The sequence below is a fragment of the Ciconia boyciana genome, chromosome 7 (genome assembly GCF_034638445.1).
Source record: "Ciconia boyciana chromosome 7, ASM3463844v1, whole genome shotgun sequence".
Classification (NCBI taxonomy): domain Eukaryota; kingdom Metazoa; phylum Chordata; class Aves; order Ciconiiformes; family Ciconiidae; genus Ciconia; species Ciconia boyciana.
In genome coordinates, this window is record NC_132940.1 from 43,510,853 (window position 1) to 43,529,870 (window position 19,018).

The following is a 19,018-nucleotide window of genomic DNA, read 5'->3' on the forward strand; positions in this document are numbered from 1 at the left end:
CCTTAGAAAACAGGACAAGGTGTTTTGGGCCAGACTTCTGCTGGGCTGCCCAAGGGAAAGTCCCTGGGAACTTACACCTTTGCTTGGATGTCTGCAAAGACATTTAAAAACAGTCATGCAGCAGTATGTCTAACATATCTGGAAGATAAAAATCACTTGAAAACTTATTTCCTAAATGCTTTTCCTCATCCCCCTTTAGCAGTTTTGTCCCTCCCACAGGTGTTTACGTAGGTAGCTTGGAGACCTCAGCTCACCTCAAAGCCAAGCAAATGGGATCTGGGGGGAGAAGGAAACCCAAGCTGGGGTTAAATGAAAGGGAGGGGGAAAAGAAACACGGGTGTGAGGCAAACCATCTATTAGTATCAGTTTTGATACTTTTGAAATGCATTCAGCTCCTCTGAAATGCCTTTATACTCATGCTCTCACTCTACTTGCTTCCATGGGTGATGGGATGGGAAGCAGGAACTAACCTTAACCAAGAAATGTCATTTTTCAGTGGAATTCTCATTCTGCTTCAGAGGGCTAATCTAAAAAAAGAGAACAATTCTCACAGACATGTTTCCACCCTTGGTGATAAGCAGGAAGATTCTAAGTCCCCAGTTCCCCATCCCTCTCTGGGGGCCGGCATTCACTGCAGGGGCAGCCCTCCTCCTGCAGCACTCCTGCTCATGGGGCAATTCTCCTTCTGGAGACATCCTCCTGGAAGGATGCAGCCATTTCCTCAGGGTAACACCTCTCCCATGTGCTATCATTACAACTGGCCACACACTTCCCCCTTTGTTGGGGGAAGAGAGGAAAACCTATGTGTTTGGCTTCTGGAAAAGCTTTGGTCTGTGATGAAAAACATCCTGCACATAGAAAAAGAAACACTGGAGTAGTTTTGGGAAGGCCTGGCATGTTGCTGTACCTCAAGAAAAGCCTCACAAAAATGGTACTTTCCTGTTACTGTCAGTCATATGGGCCATGTATGCTATTAGAGATATCAGGGATGTTGGAGTTATTGGAGATAAAGACTTTGAAGGTAATATTTTAACCTGGCTACTCTTCTCAGCTGAAACCACTGCAGCAAGCTGAAGTGATGCATGCAGCCCTCAGCTAGCACCTGTATCAGCAGCAGCTCGGGCCAGAGGCAACAGCACTGGCTCCAGAGGGCTGGGGCCACCAGATCCAGGAGGCTTTGGCCACAGGTGAGTACGATGAATTGCAAAAGTACCTGGCCCCAGGGTGTTTTGTGGCAAGCAACTTCACAAGATGAACCACTCAAACCAGCGAGGTGGTATCATATCCTTTGTATGTGCCTAAAGTGATACTGATAGGGTTAACACCCGACAATGCACTTCACACCTGCTTCCATCTCATAGTCCATAAGTTTTTTTTTTTTAAATAAGTAAATAAAAGAAGTCTTCTTTCTTGGCTTCACAAGTTAATAGGGGGAAATACTGGCAGTGATGTTTCCAAGCCTACCGAGACGATGGCTTGACCTGTGACACCCAAGACCCCAGACACCCACCTCAGCAAAGTGACAAGCCATGAGCCAGGACATGCATTTGACACCATGTGCAAGAACACAGCCCCAGACAGACAGCCGTCCTGCCTGGCCTCGGTCTGCCCACAGCCAGACACCCGCCGCCCCTGCCCACAGCAGAGCCTGGCCCCAGTGCACACAGCAGCCTGCACTTGCCCATAACCTAATGCAGCACGGCTCTCAGTGGAAAGCTTTCAGGTGAGCTACTAAAGTGCCTTTTCCACAGCGCTGCATCTCCAGCCCTGAGGCTTAGGCAGCTCTCAGCGCTGTAAACCAGTGACCCCTGCTGACAACAGCCCTGAGCCGGCATCGGCCCTCCACACGCTGCCAGCACCAATACAGCCTCTGCTGCTGCACCTTTCTCTTCCCAAACGCTCACCCCAGCTCTAAGCCTGGCTCTCCCACACGTTTGCCTAAGAGCTCTTGGGCCTACAACACTCCTTCATGTGGTCTAGATCTGAGGGTATAGCGAAGATGCTGCTCAAATACTAGAAACGCTAGATGATGGGGCAATACTTAAAAGTAATGCTCTGACCGCTGTTTACTTGCAATGCAAGCAGCACACTGGGGCAAGCTCTCATCATTAAATTTCAGTACAACAGAGCAGAATCTCACAGTGATTCTCCTAAACAGTAAAAATAAGACATTTCTTTTACTGATAAGCAGGTATCTTGTTGGTATCTATTTACTAGATTCTTTTCCATATCAGATAAAATAAACTGTGGACAACTAGAAGAGTGGCCTAGCCAACAATTAGTAGTAAGCCCCAGGTTTGTCATCTGTATTAACTGCAGATAGATGGCATTTCTACCCTTTTCTTTTACAGCACTAGTGATTTTGACAGCATAATGTAATATTTAAAAACATTTAGACATTGTTTAGTCAAATGATACAAAATTATATACAAATGATCTACCTTCTTTTGCCAGACAAAGCTCCATGCAATGGATATTACCTTTTGTAATATCAGAATTAGCAGGGAAACTTAGAATACCCTTTAGCCAACTCCTGAAAATTATAACATGAAATAAGATACAAGCTCCCTTACCTCAATTTCCAGCCAATAACCCAGAAAGGACTACTTCAGTGAAGCTTACTCTTGCCTACAGACGATGCATGGCAAAGAAGCATCTGAAGAAAATGACATTAATTCTTTTCACATCCTTTTTTCTTTTTTCCCCCTTTTTTGTAGCTCTTTGTTGCTGGGTTTCTTTTTATAGAGTGTAATAATGTATGGGGGAACTCCTAACTTTCAGTCAGCTGTGGCCACTGCTGAGATCAGGGAACAAATATATGCTAAATTAGCCATGGAGTAAAGCAATCTAGTGATTATACCACCTGGTAAAGGGCTAGTGTCAACTTGCAGAAAATAAGGAGGACTCATACCGAGGTAAGAGTTTATGCCACTCTGGGATTACATTGATTTGAACTCAAAGTGTGCAATCAGTTAGGGTCTTCTCTGCTCCCCTCAATGCTAACGCATATGTAGCTGCCACATTATCCAAGGTGATTTCTAAGTCACCTCAATCTTTTGCATGTGAAAGCACAGACTTGCAGAAAAGGCAGGAAGAGATCATCTAATGAAAGGCCAGCTCAAGTACACCCATGTTATAACTAGCAGAATTTTGTCTAACCTGCTTTTAGTGACACCTCACAGCAAGGGGTTTTTCTAGTTTCATGTATCTTCAGCATTAGAAAGGTTTATTTTAATTTACAGGCAGATCATTTCCAGCTGCAGTGTAAATCCATTATTTCTTTTCCCAGCTGCAGTGGATATAGCAAACTATTTATTCCCTTCCCCTTCATAGCTATCATTTATGTATTTGAAGACCTATTTATGCCATCCACACTTCAACATCTGTGCTCTAAATACACCCAGCTACTTCTGCACTTTAGATGTAGCTTGTTATGTTTGCTCCTGTTTTCTAGGCTCTCTCTTGGATTGAGCTGGGTTTTTTCTTTCTTTCTTTAATTTTTAAGAGAAGACCCAAGACTGAATATAGTTCTTCTAAAGCCTTAAACAATTAATAAACCCCATAATCATGTTGACTTTTTTCTACAACAGCATAATCTTCCATTTCATCTCCAGTCATACTCTATTTGCAATCTACTCTAAGCTCCAGATCCCCTTTTTCAGATCTGCAGCATATCAAGCTCACCCATATCTCACATTTGTGCTCACAACTATTCCTATGTATGTGCAAAACTTTGCATATGTCTTTATGCCCCATTGGATTATTTCTTTTCCAAACCAATTATCCAACTTGTCAACACCATTTGAAACACTTAATTTCACTTCCACTGGCTTGTAGATTCTCTAATTCCTGCAACAACAAATCATGTTGTAAATAGAGTTAAGTCTGAGGTTAGGAGACCGCAAACAGAGAAAGTAATTTTCATAACACTTATAATAATATAGGGAAATATAATTCTAAAAGAGTGTGTTCATACAGTCAAACTACAGCCATTTTCTTTGTACCATTACGAATCATTGTAGTCCCTATTAGTAGACAGCCTACACAAAAATCTGGAAATACTACTGCTCTCTCGTGCAAGAACACTGTTTTATGCACCAATTTCTCGACTGTAAGTTGTCAGAGATCTATGAAAGGCAGCACGAAGGTAAAGCCCCTTCCCACTGGCTGCAAAAGCTAGGCGTTTCTACCCACCACTGTGTGACATCAGGAAGACACCTCTGCAAGCCGCAAGCTATGCAAACACAAGCAATACTGCTGCGATGCTTCAGAATACCACAGCTGAGAGGCAACACAGTTTGGTTTTAAATTAACTTCAGTTTAAGACTTTTTTTTGTTAAACAATGGGGAACGACATGCATCGCAGAGAGGCAGCGTAATGTCACACCCAGGCACCCTGAGGCCTCTCAGGTGGCTCCTATTTCACCCCACACCTGACAGGATAACTCTGTCAGGGCTAAAGTGATGACCAAATTGTGTCTTTATGTTTAACTAGTGACTGATTAACACATCCCCCAGGCCAAAAGTGCCCTCTGCTGCTCTGCACTAGAGGAGGCCCTGAACCCTCTCCCACCATGGCCCCAGGCAGAGCTCTGTGGGGCTCCATCATGCTGGCCTTCTCTGGCAGCACTGCAGGCTGCAGCTTCATCCCATGGGAGCAGAGGGTCTGACCCTGAGAAGACCCCCAGCACCCATTCTGGCAGAGTGGCAAAGACCTGAGTTGTGACCGGACTCTGGCAGGCTGCAAGTCCCTGGCTCACTAGCTGAAGGCATCTCCAGGGAAGCTTTGCTCTTTCAAGCTGGGAGATGACACTCAGGCTGCGATCCGGGGTGTAAAGCCTTGCTGCTTGAGGAATACTGCAGATTTCAGGTGGAAATGGAGAAATAGCTGCACATCTGGCCAGTTGCCTTTGTATATCTAGGTGCTCCAGAACAATCCCAATTGGAGATTTAGGCTCAGTGAAATGATTTGCAAAGGAACTTCTTCCTCTGGCCTAGAAAATTTAAGTCCAGCATCACATCTAAAGCCCCTTTTTGCAAAGGCCAAACAGGTCACACTTGATGCATGCATATAAGGTAATCCCTGGGATCAGTGAGGAGTCCAAAAGCACAAGACTTCAAGGCAACAATCAATTAAATTCCTATGTGATAACCTATCTTCACAAGTTTCTCGGCCACCTCAGTACAATCCCTGTACAACTACCCTGGTCTTAGCAATCACCCTTCCCACCCAATGCAGGAAGAAATGGGGTTTATTCAGAACAGCCTATTATAACAGCACAATAGGTTTTTTAGTAGAGGCTGGCACTTGCACTCAGCTCACGTGCCCTTCATCCTACTCCAAACAGATAAGGCAGTCCCTTAGGACAATCCTGGTTTGTAGCATAAAAAACAGAGGCAGTCCTTCTTGAAGAAAGCTGGCTAGTCAGCATACATTCAGGGCCTTTATCTGACTCCTCAAAGGCCCCCATGCCCAGGACACTGCAGCACAACAAAACCCTACATAACATATGGCAAGACTCATCCCTGAAAGCAGCCACGCTGGTGTCTGACCTCCACACCTAGCACAGGCCAACACACCTCTAGCTGGATGCAAAGTGATAAAAGTGCATTTTTAAAGTACAGAGCATCCTGGCTGCCACAGAGACAGACAGACAGACACACACACACCCCTCACCTCTACAGGCAGGCTGGACCACTCTGGGCTTCAGATAATTGCTGGGTCTTTCAGAGGCTGTGTCCACAGAAATTCAAAAGTTGTCATCTCAGGCTGATATTTCAGTGACCTGGTAAGGTTACTTGCCAATACTTCTGTCCCTTAAGATTTTTTTTTAAATCTTATCTTTTCTCTTTGTCAAAAAAAAAAAAAAAAAGTCTGCATCTGATTGTGTGATAGTTTCTGCCATTCTAGCATTAGTTAATTTGAGAGGCTTTCATCTGTTTGAGGTTTTTCACTTTCCTGCAAATTGCTTTCTTGATCCCTTTCATGTTATGAGGCTTTTCTATAGAGGCTATTTATAGGAATGCACCTGTGCTAAAGTGAAGGGACCTTTTCAGCATTTCAAATAAATCTCTAGCACTTGGTTTGAAGTGGAAAGCTAGAAAGTTATCATTGTAAGTGGCATGAGCATACTCAAATGAAGTGCAGTTTTATTTCCAAAGCCATTCATTGACTCTAACTTGTGTGTAAAGACACTTGGCTATGGCAGGTAGCCTGAACAAAGACAACCATATCGACTCAGCTAGACTTACATTATACATCAGAAGGAAATCAGTATCTAGCCACCATTAGGCTCAAACACCACAACCTCTCTGCACACAAAGGAGGATGAATTTCCACACTCAGCAAAACAAGCCAGAGTGCCTTTCCCCCTTGGGAGCCAACTGGGCTGGCAGCACATTGCAGCATCCAAGACCCTGAGACCAAGACCCACCAGTTATATTTTAAATACTAACCATATGCTGATAGCAAGGGCAGATAACCTACATCAAAGAAGAAACAAGCTACAGCTGATTGAACTTACCTCCATTACTGTCCTCTTCAGATGTCAGATTCAAGGATAGCCAGTTCTCTCAAGGCACAGACCCCTTCTGCACTGGAATAAATAAATAAATTTGCTCAGTTGCCCTTTCCAAGGGAGAACAGACAAAGCCATGTTTTCACATAGAGACATTTTTTCAGCAGCATAAAACAGAGCTCTCCCTCTCAAAGGCTGACTGTGTTATTAAAATAAAAAGCAGTCAGCCAGGACAGATTAGGAGAAATGAGAACAAAATAAAGCTCATAAAGTAAGTGTGCATGCAACCCACATGTACAACGTAATGAATGTTAATAAGTCATTATGACATTGACACACAGAAAAATATATACACACACAAATATACACACACACACATATATTTTTTATATATATACACATATGGGGAGAGAGCGCACCACACAAAGGAAAAGTCAAGTTCCACCTTGATGCCTCTTATCCAACTTACAGACATAAACTACCCCAAGATGGCACTGTCGGGTAGCGTTTCCTCTACCAGCACCGGCAACCACTCAGAACTATGTCTTTGAAGTAATTGCAGGGATCCCTATAAAGATTTTCTTAAACATTCTTTCTTTTTTTTTTTTGTCCATCTCGCTAGCTCTTCCTGGGCACTTTCTATTTTTTAGCAGCACTCACTGCATCTCCACGTTAAGTTACTTAGTGATTCAAGTTGAGACTTTGGTACCCTGGGATCTGTCAGGACACATTATAGAAGCAGCGAGGTTGACAGCAATTCTCATACCCTCAGATCTAAGTGCCAAGATGAGGGCGCACAGGCTAGAGAGTCTGCACTGACAAGTGCACCCTGCCAGTAGACTTGGCTGTGATGGAGCAATTCATGCTATAGTCTGTAGAAACCTCAAGAAAAACACCAAGCTAAGCAAACATGCGAGCCATGGGCATGCTAACTGCCATCATCCAGGTGAGACAATACCAGTATGAGAAACAATCCCCAACTCATGTCTCAAATAGCCTTGTCCCTGGGACAGCAACATTCATTTTGGCTATACTGAGAGGGGCCAGAGCTGGTCCCGCTTCTCTGCAATCCTTTGAGACATCCTGGATCAGCCTTATTAATGCACAGCTGAATACACACTGGTCTGAAAACAATAAAAAGGTAGTGGCAACTTGTCAATACATAAGTTAAAATGGGAAAAACCCAGAGTGCAAAGATGACACGCATTAATTAAACAGGGCACATCTCAGATCTGGAAGATGTTACTTCTAGGCCAACCTGTGATTTTCACTGACTCTAATCCATTGCAGTTATAGGCTTGAGTGTGTAGGGCTTCCTGTCCAGAAATACCAGTCCCTACACTGGGGAAAGATAGATGAGGAAAGGTTAAAGGAAATGGAAAAAAGGCAGTTTCAACATAAGTCAGCTCTTTTTCAGTCCAAGCCATTCGACAGAAATGGGTCTTTCAGAAAGTCGTAGCACTGAGAGTGCATAAGCCCTGCAGATGAGGCAGCTCCCACCCCTTTATGCAGGGCCGTCTGAGTGAAGGTATAGGAATGACTGTGCAAGGCACAAGTGTGCAGTGCAGCTGCTGCTGCTTTCCTGCACTGGCGTCCCTCCACGCCAGACTGTAGTGATGGTTGTTGACTTCCATCAGTCCAGATGGAAGATGGTGATGGTCCAGTCAACAGTGCTCAGGTAATACTCGGTATGATGAAAATACAAAGGGAATAATTTTCATTATGTGTTTCATTACCGAATGCAATGCAAAGACTGAGAAAAAAAAGTTTTTCTAAGAAAAAAAAATAAATCTAGATACACCATTTATCACATTATTATGTTCTATGGTGTAGATGCGTGAGCATAGCATGACTCTCTGATCTGATCTGATCACTGCCTGTGTCAGGAAAAAGAATAGCGTGTAATAACCACACACTGCCCGCTGCAGTGGTGAGACAGAGCGGCAAAATATCTTATTTCACTGCAATATGATGTTATAACCCATAAGAGCCTGAGTGCTCAGGAGGCCTGTCAAGGAGCCATGTGGTCTCCCAGCTCAGGTCCCAGGTTTGTATCCACACGGCTGCTAACCATTAGTTCCTTTTACTGGATGATTGTGAAATTAGCTGGTGGTTTCCTTTGAAAACTTAGTTTTGTGCACACCTACCATTTCCTTTGGTAGTACCGCTGCTCAGTGAGCATGGTATGTTCATTAAACAAAAGCTTTTCTCTGTTTTAAGAGATCAACACAGCAGCCTCGCATTTTTCCCTTTACAGAGGGCTCCTCAAAAGATACAGTCTGTATATGTCCCATGGAAACACCTGTAAGAATTGCATGCATCTTGGTGGATGGCAACTGCTGTGGGCTATGCTTCACCAGCACCAGCCCAGCTATGCCAAGCAACCACAAACCTTCTTGACTCGCCACCTGGCACAGGTGGGGTCTGCTGGTGAATCTCATGGACCAGACTGCAAAGCACATTCATGCAGCAAGCTCTATATCTATTCTTACACAGTTTCACTAAAGCTGAGCTCCCAGCTTGACTGGCTGCTCCTTCCTACAAATACCCAAGAAAAGTTATAGCCTATTGGTACACCCACAACCAGAATTGCTTTTGGCCAGACGCAAGCTGCTCTGTCCTTGCCTTGGAGGAGGGATGGACTGGCCATGAAACGCATGTCCTCACTGGCACCTGGCTGACACTGGCCGTGTCTAACCAGCCTTTTTGGCTCTGGAAGACCAAACTGAACTATGGTGAATTAGATAATTTCAGCTCAGCTGTAGACTGTGGGTCTCTGAAGTTATGAAGAAGATGCCACCCTGCATGCTTGGTGTCCTGTTGGTGAACTTCTGAATCAGATACAGCTGAAGATATTCTGTACCTTAAAATACTACTCCCACGGTTCTGCTCACTCAACCATACTAGCATGAGACTAGCTGCTCACCAGACTGGCCAGTTCCTTTCCTCTCAACATACAACACTAAGAAACCTTTGTAAGGTTTCTCAAATGTAGTCAGAAACAAACCTAGACTCATAGCTGGCCAGCTCCAAGAACAACTGCACTTTTTGTTCTGTCCTGGGCTGCCTTTAAAGGTCTCTGCCTCATCTTGGAGAGGCTGAATGTGGCTGTTCCCCATAAAATACAGCATTTGCCAGGTTTCCTGATTTCCAGTTTTGCAGTCTCCTTCACCTGCTGCAAAAAAGTGGCTACATGAGAAAAACACAACCCTCCAGCCATCCAAAGTTCCCAACCGTGCAATTAAGATAGCTCACTGTAAGCCAGGCTCTGATTACTTCTGAAGGTGAGGAAAAGAGTACTGAGCAACCCAAAGCGCACTAGTGTGATGCCAAAGGCCTCCAGATAAAGAAAACACTGTTTGTATTCCAACCCAAGTACAAACAGCAATTTCTAAGTCACCAATGAAAATTGAGCTTGTTCTTTAATTTACCTGTTCTTTAGACAGAAAGAGCATCAAGGTATATCTTCGGGTAGCTGATAGCATCACGAGCTCTTTGTGTAGTTCTCCTTTCCAGGAGTGTGCTGCTGCTCAGCTGGGGTTAGATGAAGTCCCCAGCATCTCCCTTCTTAAAAGAAGGAGGCCAATCCCTTTTGTGGTAGCAAGCTGTGCTAGCCTGCTGAGAACAAGACAACTTGTTAGCTTAACTCACTTTGGCCATCCATTTTTTGAAACCTTTAAACACACACAAAAATATCAAAAACCAGTCACAGCACAACACAGAAGATAACTCAGAATCAGGTCTGGGCTGATAAGCCTTCATTTCCCCACTGCATCCAGCACTCTTCACAAGAGCAAAGACAGACAGTTTTTCACTCACCTCCTAGCTCTCTACTGGGCAATGTCTTTTCCTGACTCTTTTTGCTCTGGATGATTAAGTCTTGTTATCTGAGATGATATTTTATAGCTGTCTGGGAGAACAACAAGTCACACATGCCTTCAGAGTGGCACAGAAACACGTTGGACCCCGCCTTTGAAATTTGATTCATTTGCACTTGAGCATCCTAATTCTCTGTCTGAGACCAAACTTACTCCATTCTGGCCATTAAGTACAAGCAAACATATTTTAGACATTTGTGAAAGCTGAACTGCAAAGCTGCTTTGATATATTTTCCACTAAAAAAAGAACAGCAGAATTCATGATGCTGTAATGCAAATTAATGTGGTTTTGCACTGTATGAACATGTTTCCTCTGAAACAGATTCAAATTCCTTGAAAATTACAAGTGCTCCTTGCCGTTGCCTGACTTAGCAACTGCAGCACTTACTGCACCTAGAGGATAAAAGATGGAGAAAGCTCACCAACCTCTACAAAAAAACCCCAAACAAACAACCCACTCATCTTTGCCATAAGCATTATAAATTTTTTGCACATACACTTCCTTTTAGTTACTCAGAGTTTGGTTTAGGTTCTTCCAGACACTATTCATTTGTTAGCTGGAACACAATATTGGGAAAAGGATAAGGTTGATAAGATTGTTGCCTCTATGCAGGGCAAACAATATACATCCAGCACATTTCTGTGGTTAATTAAAAAACAAAACAAAACAAAACAAAACAAAACCTGAAATAAACAAAGCCCTTCTCCTTCCTGTTGAAAACCTCAGAGCCATGCAGCCACCTGGGTCCCTGGGATTCATCATTTAGCAAGTAGGAGTGCTGGGCGATAAAGGCACTAGGAGCACAAAGGACTCACCAAAATAATTCCTGCTGAGCATATTTATGTATAGCACCTGGTGGGAGAAATTGCAAAAGCAGTCACCAAAGAGAGGGGGGCAAACAAGCTCTAATTTCTCAGCCAATAATCTATCTGCAGATGTGGGAGTGAGTAATTCATAACTTGCCCTCATTAAATATGCTCTAGATAAAAGTTGTCCTAATTTAAACCAAAAAGGCCAACCTGCAAAAGAACAACTTATACGCACACCAACAAATTACATGCTTACCTACAAGCGATGAACCCACGCATATCACAAGCAAATTGCCAACTTAGCAAACATGCGGTTGATGTGTGCAGAAATGCTGATTTTTTGTTTAGCTCTGCTGCACCAAGTGATACTAAGTGGGAAGTTCACAGAGCCACAAGGAATGAACCTAGTGCTGGGAGTGAAGGCAGCACAAAGTATTAAAATTCATTTTTAAGCTAAGTCTGAAATATGATTGCAGTGAGAGGATTAAAGAAGCAACCCCACTTCAGCTGCAACATGACACAGAATAATTCATTCAAAGGTCACACATAATTGTAAGGTATTTGTTTTCTGCTAATATTTAGTTGCACTCTTAGATTTATTTTCGTGACTCCAGTTTCATTACAGTCCATTGCTGAGACTTGTAGCTAGCCCACAGCTCTGAGAAGACAGAAGTTGAAAAGCCCTTGAAACCTTCCAATTCCATAACGTGTTTCCCAAATGATATGAATCATGTTGGCTTCATTTCCTCTGCCATGTGATTTTCTTATGAGGTTTACCCAAACTTTGTTTGTGTTCTGCTTTTTTTTTTTTTGCTTCAAATCTCGTTTTTAGATGAGACAACTAGAAAAAAATGTGTTAAGAAATTGCAAGCTTTTTCTTCTCCAAGTCCTGTGCTACAAATGCTGGTGCTACTTTTTCTGCAGGAAGTGCAGAATTTCCCCAGAAAGACCAAATTACCTCCAAAGCCAGGTGGCAACTTGAAAAATGTCACTTAGAGCTTTTGGTTTTTTTCTGTATTTACTGCTGCAGCAAATGGTTGCGGTGTCTAAGGTAAAAGAGCAGTCCACAAGTCAGAAGAGTGGCTATCAGCACTAGCAAGCAAGTTTCATGCTTCAGCCAGAGGGCTTCCAGAGAGAGACTATTTGCACTCATCCGTATTAAGCGTCCATATGACATACACATATGAGCCCCTACTTAGGATTTTATTCTTCTGCCAGTTTTGTTGCTTGGAGATAAAATTATTATGTATGAGATTGTCACATTGTCATCAAATGGCAATTAACTTTTTTTCAGTAAATTATGTCCCTTTATGTAACCACGAACATCTGTTTGATGCCAGTCCCAACCAAGCCACAGCTAGCCAGGGCCTGAGGAGACCAGCGGCTTTGGGTTCTTTGCTATGTTCCACCCTTGTCTGCTATCTCCTGAAGACAGCAGTGGACAAATGCCCCCATATTCCTGCTGTTCACTCTTTGCAAGCACAATTACCTTTCCAAAAGGTGTACATTGCATGACACCTCCCAGAGCAGAGGAAGAGCTTCAGATTCCATCAGGAAAGTCCTGTTGATGGAAAAGCCTTGAAAGCTCATTTCAAGATAAGTGTGTCTTGGCTACTGTATGACACACACAAGGCACTAGTTTAGTGCTCCATGTACCTCACTCCTCTTACCAATAAGCATTTGTTTGCCGACTTGCAGTCATGAATCAAACACCTGAACTGGCTAAAACTGGCACATGCCCTTAAAATAGTGTAACAGCTGCATGCGTGTAAGTAGCTGTATCTTTCAGAAGCATCTGAGTGCTAAACTACTGATCACCAGCATGCAAATTGAGCAGAAACTGGGGGAAGAAGCCCTATTTCTATGACAGCCTCTCCTACAACTTTCCACTTCCCCATCTCCCCTCCAGCTCAAGGAATAATTGGAAATTTGGAGGTAGCCACCACAAGCCCGTAAAAGCTCTCAGCTGCTTCACACCAGGTAAAGTCCAGTCCAAAACCAACCCTGGCTTCAGAGACAAACTGCTCCCCTCCCCACATTCACTACTGACTAGAAACAGCTGAGGATTCAAGTCTTTACACTCTTTCACCTTCACTTGTCTATATAAAGAAATGCAGAGTGTGTTTTGAAATAGGGGAAAAAAAAAAAAGAGAGAAGAAAAAGAAGGATGTGGTTATGGCATTTGGTAAGAGTACTGGTAGGGTATGGTCTGTAAGCAAATGCTCTCATGCTCTATAGAACAACCTGGACTGAAGCAATGCTGCTGATCTGCTTGCTGGGGTTCAGGTAAAGTAATTCATATTTTAACTAATGACTTATTTTTTCAATAATTTAATAGCAGTGTTGATTGTAGAGCACTATTTTTAAGCTAGTTGGATGGTTATTTCTTATAAAGATCAAACAGTAAGATCAAACATGTAGTGTTGCTTAGCTTAGAGCAGAAAGATATATGCTTTAGTGATAAGCATAAATATATTCTGTTGCAAACAAAATACTTAGAATAAAATTATAAGAAATTATCCAACTACAGATTAAATACATGGCAGATGTGGACTTACTGTTCTTCATTGCACTAAGCCATCTTACTCTTCTCCTGTGCATCCACAAGATAATAATTTATATCTAACATGAATAGCGTTCTAGAAAATAGGTATAAACAAAGCCTGCTTCATAGCAGTAACATTACTTGGTTTGTATTGATTAGGAGAGTAATTATGGTAAATGCTGTAAAAGTCCTTGCTGAAGCAGTGACCTGAATTTTCCTCATTCCTCTTTTGTAGTATAGCTAGGTTAAGAACAATTGGTTTTCTGTGTTCTGTCATCTGATTATCATTTCCTTACTATTAAAGCTACACCTACACTTACAGTAAGTTATAGATTTGATGATGATGATGAAGCTCCTGCTAATGAAGCTTTCATTAATAAGAATATCCTTAATCTGTCATCCCCAATCTGTGCTAACATACAGAATTGTATGAATCTCAGCTAGAGCCAGATGAACTCAGATCTGAGCTACAAAGAGGAAACAATTCATGCATCCCACTGTGCTGCAAAAAAACTAGTGAAGCTAATACTGTAAAACCTTGCTGTTCCATTTCCTAGGTCAGTACACCTTTGCTGCTAGCTTAACCACAAGCTCCTGCTATCAGTAAACCCAAAACATTTAACTAGTCCATAGGAAGTGGAAAATCCTCACTCAGTAGGAGAAATTGAGAACAAATGGAGCAGTGATGACACAGGGTCTGGACCAGCTAAGACACGCTCCCTCAAGCAGTGTTAATTACAGGATCTTATGTTATCTTTTGGCTTCTAGAAGTTGTCTGAAACAATCCTAGGGCTGCAGGCGATTCCTTCAGAAAACTCGTGGAGGACGGAAGAATTTTATTCAGAAGACTGGAAAAGAGCAAACGTAGTGCCTGTCTCTTAAAGAAGGTGGAAAAGGAGGAGTTGGGAAATGGTAGATCACTAAGCCTCGCTTCAGTATTTGGAAAAATATTGGAATCACCCAGCAAAGAATCTTTTTGCAAGCACCCAGAAGAAAACACAGCAGTAAGTAATGATCTGCACAGATTCATCTGAGAATGACTGAAACAGAATTAATTTGACTTTCTTCTGTGACACACTTACAGCACTGGGAGATGGGGTGTAGGAGGGGAAAACAGGCTTCAAACACTATCTCTAAAGAAATTCTCATAAGCAAACAAAGGAAACATAATCTGTATGAAACTTCTACACGATTAGTAAGTACCCACTGAGATAGTAATCAGTCTCTGCCATACAGGAAAGATGTATTTGGTACAGTTCAGTATCTTTCAGATTCAGTATCATCAGTATTTTTATTAATAATTTGGACAATGCAGTAAAGGTGATGCTTATGAAATGACTGCCATGTTATTTGTCAATGAAAATTAATCTTCAAATAATTTTGGGCAAATATATTACTCAGTGTGAACTGTTTGGAAAAAATTCCCTGGGATTACTCAAGATGTGAAATTTAAATTTGAGGGGAGGCAAAATGATAAAAAATATCCAATTTTTGAGAATCAGGGACTCCATTTGAGTACTTGAAATTACCAGTTTAAAGGCTGGGTAACATTTTATTGAAATTAACCATTTTCAGGGGTAATGCTATATGTAATTTTGTACTACTTAATTCTAAAAAAAAGCATTAAGTGGAATAGAAACCCAGTAAAAGTAGAATCAAAACTCATACTTTTAAGAGACATCACAAGCAATTTTCTGATATATTCATATAGCACACAAAGTGCTGGATTAACAGGTGTTGTCACTCCCCTGAAATGTTTAATGTCATCTGACTTTTCCCCAGCTAAATGGATGGTCTTGATCACAGGACACACATGCTCACACAACAGCACAACACTCCTATTTCTTCTTACCTGTCCTGCCCTCAGGTGACAGCAGCGTCTGCCTACAATAATCCCTTGTACATGTGGCGCCAATGCATCTCCACCTTTAGTGGAATTACCTCACCTCTCATGTACCACAATCACATAATTTTCTAAGCAGCTGCTACACATTGCTGGCTCAGAGGGATTGACTTGACTCAATCTCAGATTGAATAACAAACCAAGGTTTTCTTTTGTTCTCATTTCTAACAGATAAATCCACTGATAACAATCAGATTTCCTTTTGCTATTTCCTAAGTTCACAAAGCTGTGACAGTCCCATTCATGCAGCTCAGTCCAGTTCTCTGGAAGCACCAGTCACATGTGGCCCCTGACCAACAGCACCTCCCCACAGGTCACACTCACTCCTACAATCACTGGGGTCACTGGGGGAAACACTGCCAAGGAGTAGCCTTGGTGAATTTGTGCATCCCCCTAGTAACCTGCATCCAGCCTGTTTGTAGTCCTCATCAACTTTCTTGCAATCATTTCCTCACCTACTTAACAGCCCTTGTTCTTACCCCTGGTTTTTCTAGTGCTCTTTAGTTATTTCTAGTACACCCTACTGAAATGCAAGTGCCTTCGATCTTCAGCCTTTCTCTTATCTGAAAAAGCAGACACTTCATCAAAGGTCTGGCAAGATCTGTCAAAGCCTTATTTAGTAGTTTTCTTTAAAAATCTGTATGAAGCTTTGACTCAACAGTTATAGAATTGCTTTAATCACATTTGACACTCTTTCCTTCAACAGATAGACTAGATTGATCCCTTTCCAGATACACTAATAACATACATAATTCATAACAATTACTGGGTTGGACCTTCAGCTTTATGTGCCTCTTCTTTCCATAGTCTGAGCTGGAAATAAACTGTTTTCCCTAATACGAGCCTGTTAAGCTCTGCATACATTCTGTGTTCAGATACAGTTATTCCCATTACCACTAATTGATTCCTGTAAGTCACCCCACCTCTGAACTCCAGCACAATACCAGCATCCCTATGAAAAGCAGAGGTATAAACGCAAGGCCATCTCCTCAGTTAATATTTAGCAGATCTACTTGTTCTCCATTTCTCTCTCTCTTTTTTATATTTTATTTTAGCCATGTAGACAAAAAATCTTTCACTAATTGTTTTTCAGTTTCTTTAGCAAAGTCCAGCTCCATTTGGTAGTGCTTATGAGCTACCTGTCACTTTTCGTCCTCCAAAGCAGAGATTCCCCTCTTGATCAAGTTCTTTTTAAAACCTCTTCACTTACTCCTAAAATTTCTTTTGAGCTACTTGGTTGACTGAGCTGGACTGGAAACTTTAACTACCAATTTCTTCTCCTTCATTAGGATTTTTTGTGATTTTGATTTAAAGAGATTATCAAAAAGCACTTTTAAGGCACAGTTTGTTAAAGCATAGGCATATTTTTAAGAACGGTGATAACACTTATTCCACACAAATTATACTTTTTTAAAGAACTGTATTATTAAGATGTCCTGCCTTCCATTTGCTAATCTTTACCAGATTATCTAAGATAATCAGTTAAAATTTAAAGTGCTTGCAAACCCAAAATTTAACCAATGCTGAAAGTTAAACACAAGCTAGAAAATGCACTTACTCATTTTGCACCTAGATAAAAGGTCAGTCTTCTTAAGCTGACCTTCTAGAAAACTGCATCAGATACAAGCACTATATGAAATTAAAATATCCATATAAATGCGGGTGTAGTAAAAGCACATCAGCAAAAGCTACTCGTGCATAGGGGATCATGGATATAAGAGTAAAATCCCAGCTATCAGTTTGACCTGCCTTAATATGGAACAATAATTTCATGAATTTCTGTGTAGCGAAGGAACCAAACATAAGTGTTATGGAAGTTTCAACAGATGTACAAGCTACTAGAGATAGCCAGTATATTTTAGAGTTTTTGAAAACATATGTTTGAATGGGTCAGTCTCTTCAATATCTGAATGGGATTATCTTAAAGGGCATGGTAGTCAGTGGATGCTGACTACCTGCCATTGAGAATCAGGCTCCTTTATAACAGATCAAGCCACTCAATTTGGAAATAGAAAGCTCTGTGCTTGAAATGAGGACTCACCTTCAGTAACAGCCAAAGACTGATCAAGTGTATAGCTCAAAACCAAAAAAGCCCAGAGCTGTGTTTGAAAGTATCTTGTTCTGATATATCAAGGCATTAACTGGGAATCTTACACATTTCCAACCTGTTCTCTCTGCCGTTTTAGGGGAGAAATGACCAACAGCAGCAGGGAATGCAATTTTACAGACATCGACAGATTAGCGAAGACCCTGCAGTTGGGGATCTCCGTCCCCACCTTCATTCTTGGGCTGGTTCTCAATGCCCTGGCCCTCTCCATGTTCTGCTGCTTTTGGAAGAAACAGACCAAAACCTCAGTTTACATGATCAATCTCGCACTTGCAGATGCCTTGCTGCTTCTCTCGCTCCCGCTCAAGCTCTACTACTCTATCAGAGAAGCGCCTGGACTCCTGTGCTCATTCATAGAATCTCTCTATTTTGTCAATATGTATGGCAGTATCTTCATCATTGTCTGCATTACTGTTGACAGATATATCTGCATAAGGCACCCGTTTGAAGGTCGAGCTAACCAATCCCCCAAATGGGCTATCTTGGTTTGCTGCTTCATCTGGGCAGTAGCTTGGCTTTGCAGCAGCCCAATGTATGTGTTTCACAAGAAAGATTATTTGAAATGCTTTTACAACATGTCAGAACAGGCATGGAGCACTCCCATCATTGTTTCTGTGGAAATCTTTGGATTCCTGATCCCACTTGCAGTGATGGTTTTCTGCTCTGCCCAAAACATCTGGATTCTTCTGAATCACAAAAGTCAAGCTAAAAAGAACGTAGAAGGCAGTGGCTCCTTAAGAGTCATTATCATCAACCTCGTGGTGTTTTTGGTGTGCTTCACACCCTTCCACCTTGCAATCTGCCTACAGTACCTGGTAAGACAGCATGTGATAGTGGACTGCAGTCTGAAACAAACCATCAGCCTCTTCATTCAGGTGGCAATGGCATTAGCCAACCTGAACTGCTGCCTGGATGCTATCTTTTATTACTTTGCTGCAAAAGAATTTTGTGAGAAAACACACCTGAAAAAGGTTATTGAACTATGTCCTGTCTTTAAGCCTCGTGCCACATGATGGGGCTGCCTGCAGTGGAAGAAAGCCTCTTCTTCAGCTCCCACTTGCCTCACAGGACACTGACAGCATTATCCCTGACACAGCAGTAAGGTCACCTTGGCCATGGCAGGGAGGGTGCAGGAGAGAGGAGGGCAATGTTTTTCCAGTGAATGTGAACCTGTTCCATATTTTTCTTCCCTTTAAACATGAAAGAAGAAAAATGATGGAAAAAAGAACCAGCATTAACAAAGTGACGGAGTGACAC

The 19,018-nt window shown here is 42.1% G+C and overlaps 1 protein-coding gene across 1 annotated transcript; it reads left to right on the forward strand.

Moving 5' to 3' along the window:
* The first annotated feature begins 14,666 nt into the window (after positions 1 to 14,666).
* Positions 14,667 to 18,774, forward strand: GPR55 (G protein-coupled receptor 55). The gene is made up of 2 exons (XM_072868875.1): positions 14,667 to 14,755; positions 17,841 to 18,774. Exon 2 carries the CDS (start codon positions 17,848 to 17,850, stop codon positions 18,772 to 18,774), a length of 927 nt encoding a protein of 308 aa, XP_072724976.1. The 5' UTR covers positions 14,667 to 14,755; positions 17,841 to 17,847.
* Positions 18,775 to 19,018: the final 244 nt, after the last annotated feature.